General features: G+C 42.2%; 1 protein-coding gene across 1 annotated transcript in view; it reads right to left on the minus strand.

Moving 5' to 3' along the window:
* ZNRF2 (zinc and ring finger 2) overlaps nucleotides 1–12,435 on the minus strand; it is a 55,301-nt gene extending 42,866 nt beyond the window's left edge. Inside the window, exon 1 of the mRNA XM_058030556.1 lies at nucleotides 11,961–12,435. Coding sequence (XP_057886539.1) covers nucleotides 11,961–12,435 — 475 coding nt within the window. The remainder of the gene's footprint in view (nucleotides 1–11,960) is intronic.
* Between the last annotated feature and the right edge of the window lie 13,155 nt (nucleotides 12,436–25,590).

Genomic DNA, 25,590 nt, shown 5'->3' on the forward strand with positions numbered 1-25,590 from the left:
TAAAAAAATGCATCAATTGCAAATTTCTGCATTCAAAATGGGAAATCAGTTGCAAAACATTAGGAGTAATTTGCTTATTAGGAATTTTTCCAACAAATTAGTAAAATTAGTTGTCAAAATAAAATACCAGAGAAATTAATTTCTTAGTGGAAAAACATCTAAGAAAGAATAAAATAATCTGCTTAGAATGGGTTAAACTCAGCTGATCCCATATTCCAGTGCTGGTAGGAACCCCAATGTCTCCTCATGTACTATGAACATCAGAGAGACTTCAGCCCACACATCACTCATTAGCATTAAATCTGTCCTTACAAGCTCTTTTGCATAAAGTTTAGCTTATTGCATGCATAACCTAAATATCATAATGAAAAATTCTAAATTAATAATTATTTTTCAAAACATACAGTGAGAAAGGAAAAAGCAATGTTTAAGTATTGCTTACAACAACAACTGAAATAGCTGGCAAAGTAACTTTCCTCTATACTTAGGTCTCTGTGTACAAGTATTTGCAGTGATATTTGTAATCCTCAGTCAGAGGGTTCAATTGCCATGGGATTCACTGACTTGCAGGGTCAGGAAAGCACCATTAAAATTTACCTGCAATTGATGAGTTCCTGCAGAGGGCTACAAATGTAACAATTTAAGAACATGAGTACTGAGACTGCAGAAAGAGCTCCTTCCCCTTCAGCAGAGGAAGAAATCCTTGTCAGTTAAAATGACAATTTCTGACAAATGGGATTATGCCCTTCAAGGTAGATTTGTGAGCAAACAAGAAGTTCTGCAGAAGCAAGACTCACTGACTGCAGTAAAGCTGTCCTCAAACTGTTTCAGCTGTACCAATAGCTTAAACACATTGTACCCAGTACATTTATCATCATTGCCTGAAGGAGTATGAAGCTTAGTATGTCAGAGAGACCAGGAGGGAAAATAAAAGAAAAATAAGGTCCTATCTTGAGGCTTTTCTTCCTTTCCTATTTCTATCTGAAATTTCACATGTCTGAAATCAAATTACAAGTGTGTAATTTTGTATATTTACAAATCCTTAAGGCATAAACAGAAAACCAATAGGATTAGAATTTAATATGCTGACATTTAAATTCCAGGCTATATTGCCTTGTGCTAGATGTACAGCCTATTTACATGGTTAGCTCTTTGAGGAAACAAGTTTAATCAGTTTTAACTCATATGTGCTTCAAAACACTGCCAACAAAAAGCAAAATCTACATCACAATTTTCAAGTTTGGGGAAACGCAAGTTAGAAAAATTTGAATTCAAGGAAAAACCTACGGTATCTATGAATAGATACCCTAAAATAAATAATTTAATCAAAATGGCCTCTTCTCTTTGATACAGAACTAATTATCTATTTCAGTAGGTTTCTCTTCAGTGTTATTCCTCCATTAACAGTACTGATATAAATTGCTAGATAAAATTAGGACATTAAAGTTAAAATCCAAATTATACATAATACCCTATATTATGTCTTTTAAGAAAAACAAAGAAACAAGCCCTAAACTTAAACACTGATATTCTTTTTAAATGTGAGTATTTTTAAGATCCCACTAAGTCAGTATTTCTGCATATTTATTTTTGTTTTCAGTGGCACTACAGTTGCTAATAAAGGTGTTGCAAGTAAGATGACTCATCCACACAGAAAACAGCAAAAGTGCCGGGAAAAGGAAGAAAAAAGGAGAGGTTCTCAGTAAGTGACACAGAGCTTTAGTGTCACAGGACCATAGTGTAAGAGACTGGAAGACAACAGTATCAGTATCCATATCCCTGCATCCCAATTCCCTCTAAGTAAGAATGCAACAAACACCACCATTCCATAGAGACCTTTCCTTCTCTCTTGCTTACAAGTTTGGCAGCCTTGCCAGATGATTTCTTTTGAGGCTAACATTTCCTGGGGTGCTTAAATTCTTCACTCATTTTAATTCTGCATCTTTGTGAATAGTGCTGGGACAGCAACACGTTGAATACAAACGTTTGTTTTTAAACATATTTCAAAGAATGCTTGCATGTAATAGCTAACAAACTTTTAGGCTGCCAGGGGACATAGCCATTTAACAGCCCAGAGATAGGGCAAATCCATGATGGAACAATGATGAAAAACAGGAGTCCCTAGAAGTGCATCTTAATAAAGTATTTTACAGCACTTTGAAAAATACAAGGGTATTGGCAAGCTGTAGTTCTGACCACTGGCTAAACAATTCTTATAAAAACTTGTTAAATATTTGCCCTTTTAACTTGTTTGTTTAAGCATCAGAGCAAAAGATTTCAAGGACCCTTGTTGTGGTTCTTGCTTTTAGAATAATAAACATTAATTTCTGCTATTTCTTTTAACTCCTGGCAAAAATTATACCCTGAATAGTTTTATCAATGCTAAGTATGCCTTGCCTTATATTTGTTGTAACATGGTAGCCTTTCCCTGCAACTTGCTTAATGGCTAGCCAATCCCTAAAAGAGAATCAACAATGACCAGAATTTAAGAATTAGAATGCTTTTGACAACCACTCCATGACCACATAAATCTGTGTGGATAGGAACAATCTCAACATTGCTGTCAATCCAAGCTCTCTTCAGAGAGTTTAATTCCAGCTCACTTTTCACAAATTAATGGATTTCCCCAACATATTAAATGGTTTAATGTCAAGAAATTACATGATCCAAGCTTACAATGCTTTCAAACATTTCTTGTAAACAAAGCTTTAAAGCAAAACACACAATCATTAACTATATGTAAAAGGTTGCACACCTCTAGAGAAGTCACATGCACCAGCCCAACCCACTAGGAGGAACTTTTGCCCTCCAGCTCCAAATGTGTTCATCATTTGAACTTCATCAAATGAATATACTCTGACTTCATCAGCTGAACACAATTGTGTGCTTTGTGACTGCAGAGGCCAAGTGGAGGCACAAAGGGAATAACCTGGACTGAACACATCATCCATTCCCGCCCCTGCACAATATAAAACACATTATTTGCATTAGCTTTCTTATCCCTTTGTTTGCAGCAAAACTAGCCCCACATTTCCAAGGAACATTTCCTCCACTCCCTAGTTCTATGCTGTCACTGGATCTCAGTCTTATCAAGTGCATGAAAACCAGTTTATTTTGGTACACGGTTTATTATTCTAGCAATGGCATTTGTATTTCCTCCAAACCAGAAGCTATTTCAGTACTGTATTTTATTTCAATAACATTTTTAGCACTTCATTTTTTTTACATCTATGGTTATGAAGAAGCTCAGTATCATGTGTCTTTGAAAATGTTATCACTTAAAAACACACAAACGCACAGATATGGCACATTGGGATATAAACCAATCCAACAGCCAAGCTATAGCAAATATGCATTACTCTTCAATTAATTTTAACTGTATTTCAGACCTCAAAAAGCAAGGCAATGCCTCTGAACTTGTCATCTGGTATTTTAATATTAGATATCTAGTATGCAAATGTTAGGACAGCTGAATTAGATATTCAAAGAGTGTTTCTTTGATAGCATGCAGCCCATTTCCATATGTGAATTTCATGGTGTTTTCATTCATGTGCTGTTTTAGTAGATCATTTCTCTTCAGCCAGCAACAGCTTTATGGCACTGCTGCATGGGCAAACCAGGTATTTTATTTCTTTTCACAGCACTTTAAAAATATATAAATAGTTTTACAATTATGCTTTATTATTTTGGAATTGTAATTTGTTAATAGATTGCTAGAGGTTTGATAAAAAAAAAAGTCATCTTTACTCTGCTTTGTACTTAGGCAACCCACCTACTTGCCATTCATTGAGTAATACTCCCAGTATAAAAATAAAACAAGTATCTATCCAAACTGATCTGACTGCCTCTAACAACTACACCCACATGGCTAAGAGAGTGAAAAAACCCTAAAACTCATAAACCAGCTCTAATCTACAACTGAGTTTGAAAAAATATCACAGCATTGAAAAATCAGAAGGAAAGTTGCGTAGCTAACCCTGTTTTTGGGCACCTCAAGCCTGAACTCAGCCACACACCTTTTAGAAAACTTCATCACAATCAGCTCTGAAGATGAACCATCATTATCCAATCTAAGATACTATAGGAGACCTGAGCCACTCATACACATGCAAAGTATGCCTTCCAATATTCAGAACACAGGGCTGTGATTTTAAACTCATTCTTCCCGAACGACAGACACAAGGAAATGGACAGCAAATTCTCAAGTCTGGCATCTAGGCTACTTCAGTCATCCTTGCTGATGTAGTCAAGACACTGGGAAGAAAGAGAACTGCCTCATAGTGAAAGCAAAGCAGTTAAATGACCACAGAAAACCACATTTTATTACTGTCATTGTTCTTTACGATCTGGAGATTGTCCACCATTGTTCCTCTGACATTTATTTAATTGACGATGCTCTGATCTATTTGGTAGTGGCCACAGCATTTTCTTAAGGGAAGTAAGATTCTTTTTTCCCAAACTGGAACTTTTATCCATGTTGACACTGAAGAATAAAGGAGTGATACTCTTCATTCTACAATATGTAAAACTTCTGATAGCTGCAGGAAATCAAGATTCAAAGTAACATAATTTTTCAGCGGACTATCTAAGATTCTTGATAGCATGACAATCTAGTTTGTAAGTTTTCTGAAAGACTATCACCAGATTGGTCTGGATTTCATTATAAAAAAAAAAAATAAGATTCTCAAAACACTGCTTATGTGTTCAGGCAATCTGCAGAAAGCACCTCTGAGCAGACTTTTGCTGTATATGGAAAACTTCACATCTGTTAGTGCATGCTATGAGAGTTTTTATTTTAGCAATACAGAACAACTACATTCAGGTTATTCTCAGTACAACTAAGGAAGAACCCATCCTTCAATTTTGTGTCAAATTCAACACTCAAAGTCAAATGCATCTGTATTTTAAGAGGACATGGGATCCTTCCCTTTCTGCATTGAGTCCTATAAGTGCCCTAACTATATTTTAACTCAAGAAATTGTACATATATCTATACTTCAGGGGAAAGAAATTCCAGGAGAGTCATAACTAAGTTTCATTTTTTTTACCAGAGAATAACCCTTATGGAATATGCTAGCATTGGTATAAAAAAGCCTGTAATTTACTAGTATTGACAGTATCCTCAAGTAACCTCCCATACCTAAAAAGTCCACCTTCAACTTTTAAAACCATAATGAAAACGCAGTATAAATCAGTCTGACGTAAGGACTAATTATGAGAACCCAACTAGGAAGTGTTTTGGAATACCACTAGTTTTAAAAGCCATTTACAGTTAAAATGTTACTAAATAATTGCTTTATATAAATGACACTTTGTATGGAAAGCCAAACAAATCCTAACAGCTCGCTTCTCCTTGCCATTATTCTTAGGTGAATTTATTATAAGTTACTAGAAGACACGCAAAGTGCATGCCAGATGAGAACTCTGTATTTATAGCACACTAAGTCAGTCAGCAAACAGAATCTACTAAAAATATCCCTGATGGTATGCAGCACACCCACCCTTTGGGGACTGTGCACAGGCTGTGGTGGTCTGATTTTGAGACAGAGCAGACTAGCAAGAAAACACCCAGCTAGGTCAGCTCCTCAAGACAACAGAGGGGTAACAGTCAAATCCCACACAGCACTCTTGTGTGTTCTGTCTGGCAGGCAGTCAGACACCTCGAGCCCTAGGAGATTTTCCTGCATGCTTCCTGATCTCTCCAGGTCAGTACTATTCAATTTCCATGCAGAAAATAGAAGCACGTCCAGAGTGAAAGGAAGAATCAGCCTCATTTGTTCTATGGCTTGCCCTCCCATTTTTGAAAGCACCAGGGATTTGAAGCCTACCAAACAACACAGGTCAAAAGCCTCTGGGTGCACACAGAGACATCCTCATGAAAGGCACCATGATCATTTACAAGGGAAAGGTGGTCTTGGGAACATAGGCACTTGTTTAGGAAATATCTATCCAGATATCAGACAGCAAAAAATACTCTCCTAGATGTTTAAGATAGGCATTTCTGGTTTTACTCAGGTAGTTGCAGTTTTACACAAATTGTTTTCTTTTGATTGGAAAGATGCATGTCTTTAAAGATGCTCCAAAATAGAAACTCAGAGCACTCAAGGATTTCTCACTTTCTTTTCATGGGTTAAACATCTGCAAGAACAACATGCTCCATTACCACAGTAAATGAACACAATCTGTTGAAATGACCATACACCTCTCCTGAAACTAATTAAGCCATTAATGGGCAGTAGACACTGCAGAAAAATCTTGAAAGTAATATAAAATTGGTTGCACGCAAATAGCAAGGCAAACCTACCCCAAAATTTTCACAACTTTATTCAAAACTTAAAAGTTTCCTGCAAGGCTAAGAGAGCAATTCAAGAACGTTTGCATGATGAAGTTTTCCATGAGCAGCTGGCAAGAACAGGGGAGGAGAACTTACCCAAACAGATGCATAGGCAACGTGTTTTAAAAATAGTTTTGAGCTTCTAGCAGTGACAAAAGGCTTTATGAGACAAAGAAATTACTTGGGAGGTTGTTGGAGACTAGCCTGCAATTATATGACAGAACATGAGGAGAGACACTGTCAGAATATCAGGCTTGCATAGGTATTCAGAAGACATTAAATAAGAGGAAGGCCTTTGTTTGAACTGGCACTGCAAAGGTTCAATCAGGTATTATCACTACCTTGATAGCCAAAAGAAATATTTATATATGCCATTACAATTAGACTGTTTCCCCTATTTACATTTCTCCCACAAATGCAGTGCTGCCATTTTTTATTATTTATCTTCTCCTAAAACCTTCTGTTGACCAAGCAGGAAGAGGGGAACAAAGGAAAAAATAAAAGCACTCCAAAAAAAAAGAGCCTTTCAAAGATCCCCTATCACTCATCTCAGCCTTTACTTCACTGCCCCAAGCTACTCATCATCACAGAGACCTGTTTCCAACTGAAGGAAATGAAAGATGACTCCCAGAGACTTCATGAGTGCCATCAGAAGACTCAAACAGTTCTTCTTTTAGCTCACTTTGTCCAAACACTTAACATTTGAGACTACAAGCACTTTCTTGACTGAGCTGGAGCAGGTGGCTGGTGGTGTTGGACTTTTTGCTACTTTTTTTTGTGCTTGACTAAGGAGGGTTTACACCTTTGCTGCCAAACCAGGAGCTGTGTATTGCCCACTGAATGCACACAGGAACAGAGCAGCCCAACTAAACACTGGAACAGTGAGACTGCAAAGGGACTGGATTCTTCAAACTCATCAGAACAGACCTTCTAAAGCTCATTATCAATAGACTTATCCTTGGACTGCTCTCCTAGCACAATGGATTTTTCAATCTGTGTTTTGGTAAAGGGGATGCTAATGCATTTACAAAATCCCCCATGTCTTCAGAGACTGCAAAAGTGTTCTTTGGAGTCAACTCAATGATATAGCTGAACATCTCTACTCCTTACCCCCACCAGCCCAACAGCCCTGCTCCAAGACACACTCCCCAACCTTTCTCCCAATTCAGGGGCAAAGACCTCAGAGTGCCCTTTAGCTTGCAAAATGGGAGCAGCATTAGGTCTGAAGTGTTTCAGAGTGTCATAATTTCTCAAAGCAATAGTACTTGTGCCATACGGGAAGAGAAGTGACCAAAAGACAGTTGAACCTCAAAAATACATCCAAATGTATCGTATAACTAAACAGATCTGATGGGAAACAAAACAAGATGTAGCCTTCTAGACAGTTTGACAGACATCTAAAAAACTCTTCTGAAAATTCACATCATTCTTCTACTGTTATCTGCTTCCCACAATGCAACTAGGAATTTAGGTTATAATCTGAGGGTTTCATAAACTTTCATTTATAGAATGAAGAATTCATTCATTACTTGTACTATTATCACAAATAGATGCTACTATAATAGATGCTACTTGTACTATTATCACAAATAGATGGTTCTATAATATACCTACAAGGTTCTACCCATGTTATGTACATTCAGTAGCTAGTGATAAATCCTGTACTGTAGAGCACTTAATAAAAGAAGTCTGATCATTATTTGGCTTAAGAAGAACATAACAAACTTTCTTCTCCTAATAGAGTTGAACAGATGCAACCTTATCTCCAAATCATTATTCCAAATCTTGACATAGGCATGAAGGCTGTTAACAGCTGTATCTGACAACACTATATATTTAAAAATCTATCTGTAAAAACATGATATAAAATTGTATATGACCATATAGAACACAAACTGAGATTCTGTATAATACTTGAACAGTCTTTGCTCAATCATCTTGAAAGAAGAACTGATGTGAAAATTTTAAAAACTCGATATGTTTGAGTTTCTGTTATCTTCAGCTGAATTTTAATATATTACCCCCTAAGAGACTCTTAATGACAGAACAAAAGAAAAAACAGTTCAAAGGCATTGTTGTCTTACAACAACATTCCCAAATTTGAACACCAGAAGGATACTTATACTAGGTGTTTTTGCCAAGAATTCTCCCAGTTATGACCACCCAGAAACAGGAACATAAACATGAAGAGCATTCTAAGGAGCTGTCAACACTTGAAGTGATGGAAGTAACACATCAGCAGTTATCCAAAGCAAAGGCCATCCCAAAAGTCCATTTTTAGCTGAACCAATTGCATCACTGACAAAAACAAGCTACATTGTAACTACAGTGGTAGCTTTGCTGCAGTACTGAGGAGTATGTAATCTCTAAAAACACAGTGGGAAAACTAATGTGAATCTGGCCCCATGGTCCTCCTCAGGGCCAACTCTTCTACACATAACAGAAGGTAAGAATATTTACTTTGGGGCTGGAGGAGAGGGGAAGTCCCATTCACTGAGGAACAGAGCAGGGAAACTACTGGTCAAAACTCCCGATAAGTGTTATCACCTTAAAGGAAGCTGGAACTTGGCGCTGTGTTGCAAGAAAGCTCTTGAATGTCACGCACAGGTTTGGCCTCTCTGGGAGTGCCCTAAGATCTTATGGAATTTGGGTCTCACTCTACTTAACGCCCTAAGCCTACTTCAGGCACGCTCAGAGCACAAAGTTAAACACACACACATATATATGTACTTTTGTGAGACCAAGGCACTGATTGTTGAGTGAACTGAACTCCCCCTGAGATGAGACCAGGCTACACAGCAGCATTTACTCCACTGTATGTTGTTCACAAAAGTGCCTTAGCCTGAGGTCAAATGGGAACAGGAGACCTTCACAGCCAGGAAAGGCTGTTACTGCCACAGCTCCCACTAAAGGAACACAGGCAGTCACTGAACATACTCGCCAGTACATTAACGTAACCTTTGTATTCTCATTTAAATGGTGTAGTAACAAGCTTAGTATAGATTTAAGCACGTTACATCAGGGGGTTAATATTTATACATTACTTCAGCATGCAAAACAGCTCAGTAAAAGTGACAATAGAGTGTAATTCACTAATGGCAAATTAATTACAGTAATTTAACAAATGCAACACCCACGTGGCACTGACTGACAAAGCCAAGCAGTATTCCTAAAAACAGATAGGTGGAGATTTGGTTCAACTTACAGAAGGTATTATTGTTCTTCTTGTTTTATTTTAATTTTCACAGAGTTGCTATGCTAATCCTCACAATTAATTTTGGCAGTTTTCAGGTTAAAAAGAAATAATTCAGCTAATTTGGAAGTTACAAAACAAGGGAGGGGACTTCAAGCATGCTCAAGATACACAAGATAAATGCCAGATACCACACCTAGACAAGCTTGAGCTAGTTACCATCAGGACAAAAACAATGCTTCAAGTTATTCTGCAGAATGCTGATGCTATTAATGTATGATCTCCAGTTGGGCTACTTTTTCTAACCATGTAGTTATTACAAAGAATCAAGAAAACACAAAAGCATGCAACTAGAAAAAGATGGCAGCACTGAGTGAGATGTGGAGTAATGTATCATCAACATCACAAAATATTTAAATTGAAAGAAAGAATAATGCCTAAAAGTGAGGCCTTCTTCACAGGTGTTGCAGTATTATGATTAAGCAGTTATTCATCCCATTAAGACACACTGTCTTTATGTAGTCACAAGACATTATGAATCTATTTGCTTCTTCACTAAAAATCTTACTGTATCTTGAAACTTGCCAGTTATACTCCTAACATATGGCAGTCCTTATTCATTAGTGAGTAGATGAAGACAGCGTACCCCTCCTGGCACTCCTCCTGCACTGGTAAAAGCAACAAGCTTTGCATCACTCCAAGGACAAAAATACAGTGTAGTACAGCAATTAAAGAATGAGTACATGCCATAGAAAAGTAAGATCACATTCAGAGTTATTCTGAAGAGACCTTCCTGCATCTGAATACAGATTCCAAGGTTAACCCTCATCACTTCGTTTACGCTTAATTCACTCCCTTCTGGCACCAAAGCAATTTGCAGGACAGTGTCTAAGCACTGAAGAGGAAAAAAAAGTTTCACCTTTGAACAACAACTGGCTACACATTCTAATGATTCCCTTGTGCTTAGCATGAGCTGTACAGTACTCCATGACAGCACATCCTTTCATCACTACGAAAAACACATGCACCTTCTTCCCCCTCAAGGTACTTTGGTGGTGTAATGAGCATCCTTGTAACCTTGTAAAGCAATCCTGTCTACCAGCTCGGTACTATGAGAAGTTATGTTTTCTTTCTTAGAAGAAAATATTATTTTACTGTAATAAGAGTTTGACAGCTTTTGTTAATGTTCAACTACTGGGACGAGGCAGTTTTAGATATAGGAAGTAACAGCTATGCTGACTTGAGGTCACCAAGCCAGAAGCAGCAGGCCATGTGACAGAAACCTCGTGTACCCTGCGAGGGTCAGGCTGCACACAGCTCTGCTTCGGCTAAAAGCTGGGTGAATCACAGAAAACGAGAAAGCCGACCTCCTACAAATGGTATTCACAAATGGATTAATAAGAATAAAGAAATGCAGAAATTTTACATTAGCCTCTTCTTTTATCCCCTAAAAAAACACCTTTGGGTATTAAGTTTGTATAGGTATATATATTTATATTTATAAATATATATATGTGTGTATTAAAAATGTCAGTTGAAGAATACATCCAATAAACAAATTTGATCGTTGTTTGACCTATATGAACAGCCTTAGCATGAGCAGTACTTAAGGGAGCCAGCAACTCTGAACGCAGCTGGCAACGAACAAGATGATTTCCAACTTCAAGGCAAAAAATACAGGCAGTAAAACCCCATCCTATACAGCCCAATTAATCTCGGTAGCGCAAGACAGACAAAAAAACCTGCAACGTGCTCCACGTTTACTGTGCTTCTCCAAGGGCCTCAGCTCCCTGGTTATTTTAGAGTGTAGCCGAGTGTTCCTCCTGCCTCAGGAGCACATGTGCCCATCCTCAAGGCTACAGGGTGCCAGTGCTGCAAGCCCGGACTCCAGCGGCACGGACAGCTAGCCGCCTCTGCTCACCTCTTAGGGGGTGCACCAACAAAGAAACTTACTTTAACTTCTCTTTTTCTGTACCGACTTTCTGAACAGAGAACTTAGAAAGAAGAACAAGCATCAGCCACACATTAATCAGTGCCTAAAGAGGGGTTTGGTCCGATTTTAGAATAAACGGCGGAGACACATGATCCAATTAAATTCTAATTATGTAAGTAGTAGGCAAGAGTATTTACACAGGCACTGATTACAGCTATTAGAGTCTAAAGTCGCCGGCCAGAGAGGCTCCGCTTCCTCCCCGCCGCCGGGCTCGTTTCATTTTTAACCTCCCCGTTCACAGCTCTCCTTACAAACAATAGGAGACACCGGCCGAGAGCCCCGTCTCCAAACCGGGACGCCACCTTGGAGTGATGATTCACTATCCGTCCCACCTCGGAGCCGGGGAAAGACCCTGCACACCCCATCCCACCGCCCGCAACCCCGGCCCCGCAGTGCCGGGCCAGGCAGCCAAACCCTCCCGCCCCGGCAGTGCCCCTTACCTCCGAACAGGTGCGGCGAGAGGTGCGCGGGCAGCGAGCCGATCACCAGCCGGGGCCCGCCGGAGGAGCCGCCGCCGCCGCCGCCCCCCGCGGGCCGCTCCCGGCCGCCCTCCTCCGGGGTGCTGCTGACCGAGTCCTGCGAGCCGTAGGGGCCGCTGCTGTGGGGGATGTTGAAGGCGGACTGCGCCGCCCGGGCCCCGGAGGCCGTGGCCCCCCCTAAGGACCTGCTCCGGGGTGCCGACCCCGCGGCACTCCCCGCCGCCGCCGCTCCTCCGGCCGCCGCGGCCGCCGCGCCGCCGGGAGCGGCGTGAGGCGCCGCCGCCAGGTGCGAGTAGCGCCCGCCGCCGCCTGCCGAGCGCCCGCCGGTCCCGTTAGCGCCGCCGCTGCTGCTGCTGCTCGAGGAAGGCAGATCCCCGCCCGAGTACGCCCGGGTGCGGCCATTGGCGGCGGTGGGGCTGCTCTGCTTCGCGCCCATGGTCCCGCCGCCGCCCGGCGCTGCCCGGTGCCCTTCGCCGCCGCCGCCTTCCCCGCGGCGCCCGGGAGTGGTGGCAGTCCGGCCCCGGCGGGGGCGATCCGAGGCGCGGGTCGCGCCGGGGAGGGGGGAGAGGGAGCGTCGGGGGAGGGGGACGGGTCGCTCGGTGGGTCGGTGTGGAGAGGGGAGAGCCGCCCGCCGGGATCCGGCTCAGCTGGCGGCCCCGGCGCGGCCGCTGCTGGCGGGTCTGGGGCGCCACCATGAGCTGCTCGGGACGGTGCTGGCTCCCGCCGCGCGGCCGCTCGGTCCCGCCGCCGCTGCTGCTGCTGCTGTGCCCGCCGCCGCCGCGACCGCCACCGCCATCCTCCTCCTCCTCCTCGTCCGCCGCCGCTGAGCCCTGTGCGGGGCACCGGCGGCAGCAGCGCCGCCGAGGCCGCTCGCTCACCCGCGGCGCGCCGTGCCCGTGCCGAGGAGGCGGGAGGGGGCGGTCGCCCCGGCGCAGCCGCTCCTCTACCGTGTCGCCATGCTGGGGGCGGCACCAGCGGGCGGGATGGGGAGCGGTTACGGCGGGCGGGGGCCGCCGCCTCGGCTCCCCCCCCGCGCCCAGCGGGAGACCGGCCCCCGGCGGCGGCGGCGGCGGCGCAACGGGCCGGGCCCGGCGGCTCGCCCCGCCTCCCGCGCCGCTCCTCCCGCAAGGTGCGGGACAGCGCCAGGTGAGGCCCGCGTGGCCTCGGGCCGCCCTCGCCTCGGCAGGAGGGACCGTGCCCGCGACGGGGCCGCCGGCGGGACGCAGCACGCACACACACGCGAGGAAAGCTCGCTGTGCGCTCGCCCGCAGCCGCGTCCCGCGGGCCGCCCGGGCAGCAGAGCAGAGCCGGACCGCCGCTGGCGGAAGGCGAGCGGCCCCGAGTCCGCGCTCCGCCCGAGCCCCGGCAGGTGAAGGAGGGGAGCGGCCCGGCGGGCGGGCAGGGCCCGGTGGCGGAGCGGCGGTGCCCTCCTGTGCCCTCCTGTGCCCTCCTGCCGCGCCGCCGCCGCTCGGTTCTCCGGCACTGCGGCTCCAGCAAACGCCCGGATGCCCGACCTCGGCGGCTGGGGCGGCTCCCGGCCGCCCGGCTGGGCCGCGGCTCGGCGGGACAGCGGGGAAAGAAAGGGCCGCGTCCCCGCCTTGGGAGCCCTCCCGGGTCGGCCACTTCCGACCCTGACCGCTGGCTGCGAGTCTGTGTCCTCCGAGAACCTGGATGTACCAGGAGACACATGGACATACCGGGAAGCAGGACTAGAAGGACGAAAATCTCTGACATCTTTGGTTCACAGGTGATACAGGAAAATCCTGTATACCTCAGTCACTCACTCAAAGTCACGTTTTTTTTACACAGGGATTAACTAAGCTCTAAATTTTATCCCAGTGAATAATACCTGTGTGGATAGCAGGCTCAGTTTGATCATAACAAAACATTCAGAGACATAAAACTGTTTTGTACCTTGTTTGATACTGAGTGTCACATACATTGAATTTATATAAACTTGATTCCTACAGTTGGTCATCTGAGGAAAACTGCTTGTTTCATGGATTTTTGTCTGCTCTAAAATAGACTGTGTCACCATGAAGCAGTGCATCAGGACTCTCCATCATAATGTCTCAGTAGGGATTCCATCTACATTCCTTCCTATGTCACAGTGGCACAGTATCCAAGCTATGTTATAATTAATACTATAAAACTGATCCAAACCTTAATTAAAATACAAAGTATTATGAAGCATTACATTTACACTTGTGGCATCTTTGGTGCTCCTTCTCAGATGTGAAAGGCCTCCTGTTCCACCTCCTTTTGCCATGACTCTTACAACTGCATGTGGCATCACATTCTGGCATCACTGCAGCTCACAGCTGGGTCTGCGAGAAGAGGTGCCATGGTTGGGGGTGGCACAGGAGGGTACTAGCCCTAACATCCTTGCAACACCACTTTTCTGGATGGCTGAGACACTCTGTGAATACTCTGAACCCCGTTTAGAGAATGCTGGTGTAAACTGTTTGCCCATTTCAGCGAGAGGCAGTGATTCCACAGCTGTCTCATGAAGAGTCTTTTGTGTGCTGGGTGCTGGGCAGACAGCTGGGGTCGATAATCTGCCGTCCCAAGCTATGTCATCCCCACTTGTGAATTATAAGCTGCAGTCTCTGCTGGCAGTGGTAGATACTCCAAAGTAGATCAATCATGAGCACTTTCTAGTTCAATTCCCTGCAGAAGGAAAACCGGTGTGGATATGCTGTCTGCTCTGCCACCACTGGTTACTTTTTAAATCCTTGTCCAGCTTTGGCCAAATCTCTCAGAGACATTAACAGTATAGAAAATAAGTGGTTATGTAGAAAACAGAGATTCTAATGTTCCCACAGAAAGGAAAGCTACTGTAGGAATTCCTATCCTGCTAGATTCCAGGAATCTGCTTGGGCAAAGGATGTTGCAAACATGACTCATAATTTCTGCTGCTCACAGAATGCCTGTGGCATGTTGAGCCCTATTGGAGCAGGGTTGCAGGGAGCATGCTCAGAGTTTTATGGAGTTTTTAAAATTTCCACTACTGAGTGTTAGTAGAGCTGCTCAGCTGCTAAAATAAACAGCACTTTGAAAAATAGCACATTGCTACACAGTATCACAGCACTTTCTGTAGTTTTTTTTACAGTGGATTTAAGAATTGAGCAGGTATTAAATACAGATCATATTTGACTGTGAATAATATTTTATTCAATTTAGGATTAAATTATGAGGCCTGTGGTGGAAAAAAAGCCCTACAAAAAAGACATCCAGTTACTCAGTCTTACAGTCAGAAAGTTACATTTAACAGCATAGGATATTTCACGGAAAAGAAATCACAACAACAGGACAGCCTGTGTTCCCTTCTCAGAGACCATGATTGCTCCCAGTGCAATGTGATTTCCTTTTTTTCTTTTTTCTTTTTTGGTAGGCTTCAGTTTTTGTTTTGCATCTAGGACATATTTGCAGCTCTCTCACTATCAAGTGTGAGACTAAACACAGCACATCTCTCAAATAACACATCTTCAGGAAAAAAAGCATGCCACGCCTTTGAGCCAGTTTTCTCCCCTCAATTCTTCCTGGTCTCTCTGAAAAAATGAATAGAAATTTTTCTAGATATGAAAATTTGCTTTATATAAGCAACAGTACAGTTAGGTTTCCAAGCTAACATTTCTTCTAACAAATGTCTATTAGCTGTCTAGTCTTGTAGAGGCAAGTATCTGGCGCTGTAACCTACTCCCATTTGTTCATTACTACACTCCAGAAGTAGCTTGCATAAAAACTTTGTAAATTACAAAAGAAAGTCACTAGTGATGAGAGGAAGCATTGCAGAGAGAAAGTAGAATATCCTGCTGCTGACCGTACTTCTATAGATTTCAAGAACTCAGTGGAAAAGCAGATAGTTATACAAAAATTAACTTCTGTAGGTCCATATGGGTGAATGCTGCTTTTGTTCCTGTAGAAACATACCTAGGAAATCATAGTCATACTTAAATAAGCACTATTTGTTCCTTGTCCAGGATAGTGGGAAAAAACTGGTTTAGACAGGCAAATATCCTCACTGTTCTTTGTTATAAGCTGCATACCTCCTGCTCAGTTCTGGTTGCACCACTTTGTCTATCAGCACGTGAAAGTAATGAACTTGATTCTTGACCAGTTTCCTTGAACATACCAGGTGACAGGTGTGCCCTAAGCATACAAAATTAGGTGCAAATTCATAATATTGCACATTTTGGAAAATGTGTACTGATAAATGGAACAGGGGCCTGCATTTTGCTTGACAGTGAGCTATGCAGACAGATAATTTCCCCTCTCCCCTCCTGCCCCCTTCTTTGATGGCTTTTAAAGGGACACTGAAACAAGGATTTAAGCAAGGTTTCATTACTGACAGAAGCATCTGACCCTGAACTAATAAAGCCAGACAGAGTTTCATTCTGCTCAGAGCCAATCAGACACTCTATTATAAAGGAGAAAGACTTGAAAAGTAATGGCATACCCTCATAACATACAGCTTAATTTTATAATAACTAGTATGGGCTGCTAAAACCTTCTAAAAAGGTTTAGCCAACTAGATTTTCTGAGCAGGTACCAGGCTAGAACTGCACATTGTGATTGGAAGAGGTCAGTGCAGTTTTTATATTACTGTGTGTTTCATCTGTTTGAAAGAAATAGCTCTGCAAACCACTTCTGCACAGATAACTGAAAATAGAGACTTCTGATGTGTTCAGTTGCTCATATGGAAAGCAAAATAGAGCTGTTTTGTATTCCTGAAATAAGACTTGTAAAATGTACATGCCTTACATCTGCAGCTAGAGTAGGCCATCCAGCAGATGAGATGTTTCATGTTCACATCTGTCTACTGAGGGAAATAGGTCCCATATAATCCCTCTCAGTGTGACTACACACAATACATAAAGCTGTTGTAGGAATCCCTTTAGGTAGATTTTGGTGTCAGTGATGCTCCAGCTGGTGTCTGGTGTTTTAATAGATGCAGGAGACCCCATTATCCAGATTTGGACTTTTATTTGCATTAAATAACTCTTTACACATATTGATGTTAATCATAGGAAGATTTGGGCTCATGCTTGCACTGACACATGAAAAACAGTTCTGCAACATGTTGAGATCAATCTTCATGGAATAAAAAGACCAAGCTGCTTGTCAAACTCAAGGTTCGATTTCTAAAATTGTTTTGTAAATGTGTGGTGATGCTCACAAGGGTAAGGAGGTTCACCCTTGCTTTATAAAAATTCTGTTTAAAGCCTTCTATCTTTTGTTTGAAGTTTATGCTTTTCTGAAGTTTCTATCACACTGCAAACAATTTTGTTTGTATTGTGCTGTATTTTGTACTCTAGAGTTGCCCATAGAGAAAACTGATGTGCACAAAGAAGATAACTTAATCTTGAAAATAAAGTGACATTTTGGCTGAGCTTATTGATTGACCATTTTGTACAGGAAGAAATACTTGGAAATAACATACTTGACAAAATGGCAATTTGTGCTGTGCACTTCATTACCACATGCTGTAAAGCAGTACTTTAGGAAATATACTTCAGTTCAAGATTTCTCATAGGAAATTCACCCTAATAATTACTATGCTGTCCTACACTCACAGTTGTATTATCATAGCCACTGAGTACATATGTAGGTAACCAGAGGCAATACCAAATGCTATTCATATGAATTTACCTTTTTGGTACGTGATCAGGCCAGTATTGTTACTGGTTGTGCCATAAACTGTGTTAGTTTTACTTGTTGGTGGGGTTTTTGTTGTTATCAGCTTGGCATTTATCACCTCTCTGTGTAGTTTCCTGATCTTTCATGCAGTTACAGCCCCACCCCCAACCCTCATTTTTTTACATGCTTAAGAAACAACAGAAGACAAATAGCTGCTTAGGCTATGGGCATTTCCACACCGGAGGAATCTGCACCATTTCCTCAATGAAGTGACATGGGTGCGTGTTTATGTGGGCAAGGCATGATGCACACATCTGTGGGCATGCCAGTCCGGGGTAGGAAGCTGACATCTAAAGGTGCCATCCAGCTCATTTCTCTGTTTCTGTGACTTCCGAGAGGGGGCGGAGGACAAACTAACCGATGGGAAGCGTGTTTACTCTCTCTTGTTTTCAGATCTCCTGTCAGTACCCATCAATGCCAGCTGAGCGTGCATTTGGGAGTTGGGGGAGGAGAATTGATCACCTTAAACTCCCTTTACTTGGGCAGGGGAAAATAATGTAGTGTTTCGAGGTATACGCCTGAATTACACTAGTTTGTTTTTCTATGCAGGGTGGGACCACAAAATCCTTCTGCACCTAAAGAAAGAGGCAGCTGGCTTAACAGAGAGCTTTATCTAGAGCAGTTCATGATGGTTAATAATAAGGAAGACACTTCAAGTCCTGACACAGCGAGAATTGCACAGGTAAATCAGTCTTCAGAAGCTGATTGCAGGCAAAGCTCCTTTACAGGATACATCTTTCATTATTGATACTAATTCTTTGAATGCCAGACATCTAGAGAAAGGGGTAAGTATATGGAAAACAGTATTACAGAAAAATAACAGCGAAAATGTAGGAATGAGAGCAGGTGGTAAAGCCACGTGATATTAGATTTGCCAAGTACAATCTGTATTCTCTCAGGTTCTCTATTATCTACCAAATATTACCTTAACTTCTCAGAGCCCAGAAGAAAAAATGCCTTTGTCCTTATTTTTTGCACAGTATTTGCTAATATTTTATATAAATTATTAATTGATATTCTACTTGCAGTCTACTACTGATAAGCCTAATAATGAGAAACAAAAACACATAGGAATGTTAAGCACAGCTGTCACATGTGGGCAGTCACATGTGTCACAGTGACTTTGTGCAGCAGGAGTCACAGGGACAGCAACAACCATCAAGTCCAATAAAAGCTAGGCATACCAATACATGTATCAGGATAATGCTTCATTAGCTGATGCTCAGTGAAGAACACAAAGGCATGCGAGTGGATTTTTCTGAAGGCTGGATCACAGCTACAGCAGTACTGGGTCAGGAGGATGTCAGAGAGCTCGGTGCTCTCTGCCAGAAACGTTTTCTGCCCCGGCTCCTGTGCATCACGCCTGCTGGAACCAAGCAGGAGGGTGGTGTAAAAGGCTCCATCTGCCGTGTTGGCTCACATCCACTCCACAGAAGCCAAAACCCATGAATGTAAGAGATGAGAAATCAGAATTGTGAACCCACTTCCTCCTCTCTCTGCTTTGCCTTTCCCCAGTTTGTACTTCCCCATGAGCAAGAGGAGCTGTGTCTTGTTCTAGATTGCTGCTTGCAAAATGAGGAGTCAGGGTTCATCCACCTTCCTCAGCCTTGCCATAACAACATAGGGAATGACGGACTTAAATTTCTTAAAGAAGCAAAATGTTTTCCAAAGAGTGGTAGAAACCAGTAATTTCATCACTTCAGAAAGCCAACATACACTTCCTGGCTGCTTGTTCTGCCCCAAGCTGGTTTCAGTTCAATATTCAGAAAATGCCAGGCAAATAGTAAATCAAGTGCAAGTTAGAACAGTCCTTGTAACTGCCTGGTGTAGCAAAACACTTCCAGATGATGCAGTATCTTTCTAGGCAGTAGGAAAGCAAAGACTCAGTAGGCTCTTGCTTGAGATGAGTACTCTTAGTTGCAGGATTAACCATCCCCATGGACCACCTGTGCAATGCTTTCTTAGCAGGGTCAAAATTATCAAGATAATTCAGAACCATTTATTTTTCTTTATTATTTTCCAAACAAAGCTATTCCTCTGGACTCATGGTAATGCCTCTTTAACTCAGTCATGATATGATCACAATTTAGATAGGATCCTTTTACAGCTATATTAATCCCAGTCAAGGACAGAAAGCAGTTCTACACTTTCCACATGGAGTTTAAACAGCAAAAAAAGACCTGTTTTGTAGAAAGCATATAATGAGACTGGAGAGGCTTGGATTCATTCTGGATAGCAATTATTCCTCTGTTGTTAAAGAAAACTTACAGAGCAGTCTGGTATTGCAAGTCCACACTGACATCTAGTGCTGAAAAAATTGCACTAGCCAGTGAGAAAACAAAGAAGGAAAAAGGGGTTGGGTTAGGAATGAAAAATCTAAAAATACAGCAAAGCATCCCTTTTTTGAAAATGCCTGGCTGTTGGTGGGTCTGTTCTGGGTGCAGGAGCTGCTCTGTCTCCATGAACTTGGGTGCTGAGGGGGAATCCCTTGGGGAAATGCATGGGATACTGACAGACAACATAGCAAGCCCTGGCTGTTCTGGAAAACTGTTCTTGTGGACAGGAGCAATCTTGAGTTGTGACATACTTTAAGTTTGTTTTGTAGCCACTGCTACTGTAGGACTTGGTGCAGATCAGCATAACTGATAGAGAACTGCTGCCAGTGGCCCAGTAATCTTGATGTTATAAACAAAGACTTCACAAGATTTAAATGTTCTCACCTTCCAACCTGAGAAGAGAATTTCCTGGTACTTTGGAAAGATTCCCTCTCTAAGCTGTTTCTAGGGAAGAGGGGCCTTTATTTTTATTTTTCAGTGGCTTTTAGTTCTTGATGTTCTCTTACCTCCCACTTCAATACGAAACGTTCTCATCATTTTTATGCACACACAAAAGTTTGCACTTTACAATATTTGACTGTGCCTTTAAGGGCAAATAAAGATTGTAAAACAAAATATTTGTGATTTTTTAATTGTAATTTCTACCTTCCAAGGGGAAGTAAAAAGTAATAATAATATACAGAATAATGAATGTTTTTCAGTGTCTTAGCTGCCAACACAGCTCCTTCCCTGTCACCAGGGAAATGGTGAGATTAAAACCATGTGCTCTGTGTGCTTTAGAAGTGAAATATGCATGTCAGTGTTGTATAAATCATCAAAGGAGACGAGCAAAAGGACAGATCCAAAGCCACCAAGATCAATGGACTTTTTTTCCCCCATTAAATCCCATGAGCTCTGGATCAGGTCCTGGCGGATGTCAGAGCTCTGCCAACCCCACAGAGAAACTGTAGTCCAAATGCTGGTGTGCTGTTTGGCAAGGCACAGCTGTGAGGTTGGCAGATGTATCCTTCATGGAGAGAATCCTGGTGTTGATGAGCAGGATTTCACAGTGGGACCCAGCACAGGGGAGTTCTTGTTTCTCTGCATGGAGGCAAAGCAGGGTCTGCCCTTCCAGCAGTTGCTGTGTGTGAGAGCATCCTGTTCCTTCAGGCACACACTGGGGCACACCAGCGAGCTGCATCTCCTGGTACTGCCTGGGGAGCAGCTCTTTCCTCCTCCTCCTGCACAGCACAGCAAGCAACAACTGGCAGGATTTAGCCCTCACTGCCTTGCCAGTATGAAAGCCTCAGAAGAAAATGTGGCTTTTATCCTGTACATAGCACCCTTCCTCCCATTATAATCAGAATCAGCCCAGGTGCTCAGACATAATTTCTTCTGTCAGTTTTTTGCAATTTTTTATTTTTTCTGGGAAATAATGATACAGAAGTAACCATGTTGTCACATCTAGGCTGCATTTTTTTTTTTTTTTTTTTGCCCCTGTATCTTGTAATCAACAACAGTATGCAGATTTTAGAAATGTTTTCAGACTTTTGTGTCTGGGCTGGACAGATTGGGATGTGCATGGAGGATTGGCAGACCCAATTAGACAGTAAATAGTGTAAGTAGCTGTCAGAAAATAAGGCTAAAGCAGGAGAAAGCATGTGGCATCTCTCACTAGATAAGCTAGAATGATTGACATATTCAGTCAGAAACAGTCATTTTCTGATTTAATGGGGGCTTAAGACAAATTGTCTTGCAGCTGAGACCATGCAAATCAATCATTAAAATGTCAGGTTGGAGTCCGATGTCAGTTAAAATTCCCTCAATATCAGTAGAATTGCACCAAATTTATCCATCCAAATTTATAGTGTGTGAAAATTGACCCATAATTATTATTAGGAGCAAAAGCATGCAAAACTGTATCACGTCTGGAATTTTCTTGAAATAAAAAGTAATAGAATAGTAAAGCAAAAAATGTATAATAGCCTAGAGTAGAAAAGAAAAACAAGGAAAAAGAACAGGAACAGGAAGAGGTAAAGGAAAAGGAGAGGAAGGGGACAATGGAAATAGGAAAGAAAAAAGGGAAAGAGAATGAAAGACTGAAAGAAATGCCAAGAAAGGAATGCAGCAAATGTCCCTGAGGAAATTGAAAAACATGGGAAAAAATTCCAAATGTATATTAATAACATTGAATTAAATCACTTCAGCATTACTGTCATCATGTCATGTTCATATTCATATTCATTCTTTCCCTTTTTGCTCCTGAGAAAAGCCAAAGGAAACCCATGAAATCTGGTGGCAGCAATTCATTCAAGAAGGTGCCACTATCATTTTAAAGGTGACTAGTTTGCAAAGCATATTTGGTGCAGTGATTGAGCATCCAGTACAAACACAGTCAGCTGACATGAGTTCCTAAGCCTTTAGGAACATTCAGAGTGTGTGGAAATCAATGTTTTTTCAGTGTGGTACTAGGCAATAACAGATCCATTCCCAGCTGAGAGCGCTGGCTTGCTTTGTGCAGAGCACGATCTGTTTGAATTTCAAATATCTGGGGGGAGACAGCGAGTTAGGTGGAATTGTAATAATTTAGTATTTGGTGCTTAACATTAAATTCTCTACTTGGTCCTTTGCCTTCTGTTTAGGAGTGGGGTTCAGTGAAGGGAGCACTCCTGTTCATACAAACAGGGTGACTTGGGTGGGGCTACACCCACAGCCCAGGTCACAGAGCCTCCATGGGGCCTCCAGTGACTCAGGACTTCCACAAGTCCCAGTCTGGGGTGAAATTACAACTTTTGTAAAGTAGTAGGTTGGTTCTACAAGCAGTAGCTGCCCAGCAGACAGGAATGACAGAGTTTTGGCAGTGTGCAGACCATGCAGCAGCGGATCAAGCTGGGGTGGCTGACACGAGTACCAACCTTGCCTCATCATGCTGCCCTTATCTCAGAGGCTGCCATCCTTGCCTGGAGCTGACAGAAGGATACAGACAGCTTGACGTGTTAGAGGAAAGCAAAAAATATGTCAGTCAGGAGCAGAGACAGCTCAGGAGCAGCTGTGTGACCCACCACCACCCTCCCTGCAAGGCTGGGAGAAGGGCTGGGACAGCCCTGCTTTAATCCATTGCCACACACAAGTTAATATCCCAATTCTTTGGAATTTGGCCATGAACAGCTTCTAATTCAAGCTGGCTGCCCTCAGCAACAAAGAAAAATGTAAATGCACAGTGACACTTAAGCAGTGTGGTGTATTAGACAGGGACTACAGAGGAAAAGAATGCTTTAGAAAATACAGTAAAACCCCTAGAACTGAGGAAGCTCAGGAGCATTTTTTAGCTCCTTCATTATAATTGGAGTAATTCTCCTTGCCTTTATCTGAAAATGGTTCTTTCCAGAATCCTTTCAGACTTCAGACTTCATTTAAAATCATATTTAATGATCTGATAGTTTGCTCTGTCTGACAGTATTACAGAGCAGGTTTCAACAGCTGTAACCCACCTGAACTGATGTGCCTCTACAAATAGTGCTCAAACCAGGGCTTTGGTTCAGGTCCCGATTTGCAGTGGAGGCTGAAGGAGAAATGTTAATGCAATTCCATTATTATGAAGGGCATTTTGCAAAGGGAAGAGAAAAAGTCAAACTGAATAAGGATGAGCTTAAGGATAAGGATGCTAAAAATTATTTAAAATACATTGTTTAATCAAAACTTATTTACATGAAGGATATCTTCCCAGTGGAAGAAAACTGGAAAGACAGTTTATTTTCCCAGAAGAAAAGGAACAAAGGGAAAGAGGGTACAATGCTTAAAGAGCAGCAGCATAGGTCAGAAGAAAACTTGCCCTTGTTTTTCAGCTATCTGGCTTAATTATTTGGGCAACTTATAAGTCAGTCTAGTCTCTAGCTGATTCTGTTCCTCCCTTTGTACTCCCTACCTCTTTATCATTTTGTCAGGATAAAGCACATTACAAATTGCAAGGAGCTCAAACAGTAAGTAAAAGCATGTTAATAAGCACGCAAGGTCAATATATTTTTTAGTATATCCTTGTGATAAGAAGAGCTTTGGAAAGACAGAACTTTTAGGGAACTCATGGGTATCCAGTTTATGCAAATCCCAGTCACAAAAAACCCATGTCATTAATGCTCACCTGCTAAGAAGAGCCATGGAGCACAGAACATGCAATAAATATTTCTGCAAAAATACCTTGTAAGTTCATATACAGCAGGATATCTCTGAAGAAATAAGTCAGAGAAATACATTGTCATGTAGAGATTGTAGCAGCCTAAGAAGCCACTTTTGAATTCACCTGGTGATTTATAGATATGTACTAGGGGAAAATATACCTCTACTAGGGGAAAATATATAATTTTTTTTTTCTGATCAGCAGCTGACATAAACCAAATGTATTTACTGTCAGTGCTGCACAATTAATCAAAAAATCCCAGAAATCAAATGGTACAGAACCTAATGGTTTTTGCTAATATTGCTGTATGGTACATATTAGGGCTTTCTCAGGTAAGAAATTAATTTTTATTCAAAAGTCTTGTGGGCATCAAAACAGAGGTAATGAGACCAGAATTAGCTGAGAGTCCAGAGGCAAATGGGTTGGGGAGGTCTATATAGAACAGTTACTTAATAAACAGTAGGTGAAAACTCATGAGAAAGGAGGAGGATGCCAAATGGAAACGGCTTTGCCTGTTGCCTGAATAGTCTTTTACCCCATTTTAGAGAGGCGGGGTGAAACATTGTCAAGGCTGATCTGTCCCACAGGCAGGCAGTAAAGAATTTGGTCAGTCTCATTATTAGTTCACCAACTGAGCTGACTGCCAATTCAGACCACTGGTGGAAGATTAATTATCATCCTTGTTTTCATTAAAAACTGCTGTTCCTTGGTGGTTTATCACTTCAGTTTTTAAGGCCTTTCTGTGTGTGGTTTGGTCACAGAGGCAGCAGAGCTAGATTGATTTAGAAACAGATCTAACCAGACTGGTGCTGAAATTGTGGTTAAACTAGCCTGACATACTTCTTCACCTCTTTCTGTAACACACATGCTAAAAAACCTGTCCTTGTATTTACCAGAATTAAACATAACTGGAATTACATCAATAGTCTTCACAGAAAAATCTCACTAAGATGCCTCTTTGACAGGCATATGATTAATCTGGAATCTCTAATGAGACTACAGCCATGGCTCACATCCAAGCTGCAGGTCAATTGATCAACATTTGCAAGAAATCCTGAATTAGATTCCAAATTTAGTTTTTCACAGAGCTCAGAAGATCTTTTCCCTATCCTCCTCTTCCAGACTGGGGATATGCCAGTCTCCCAGTTCTATTGGTTAATAAAGATCTGAAAGCATAGCTGTTACTGAGAGGCTTATATGTGTTTCACATACCAGCAAATATGCCTGAAAAGTGAGAACCTGAAAGGACATCAAGCAGATTTCTGTAGACAGTATTGCCTTATGCTGGTTTTCAAAGAAACATGGTGGATTTTAAGGGTTTTTTCCCCTCCATAAATCCCATAAATCAAAGAGGTTATAGAAAGGGTGATTTGTTCCTCTTCTTCTCCACAGCAGACTGTGC

Source organism: Melospiza georgiana, chromosome 1 (assembly GCF_028018845.1).
Source record: "Melospiza georgiana isolate bMelGeo1 chromosome 1, bMelGeo1.pri, whole genome shotgun sequence".
Classification (NCBI taxonomy): domain Eukaryota; kingdom Metazoa; phylum Chordata; class Aves; order Passeriformes; family Passerellidae; genus Melospiza; species Melospiza georgiana.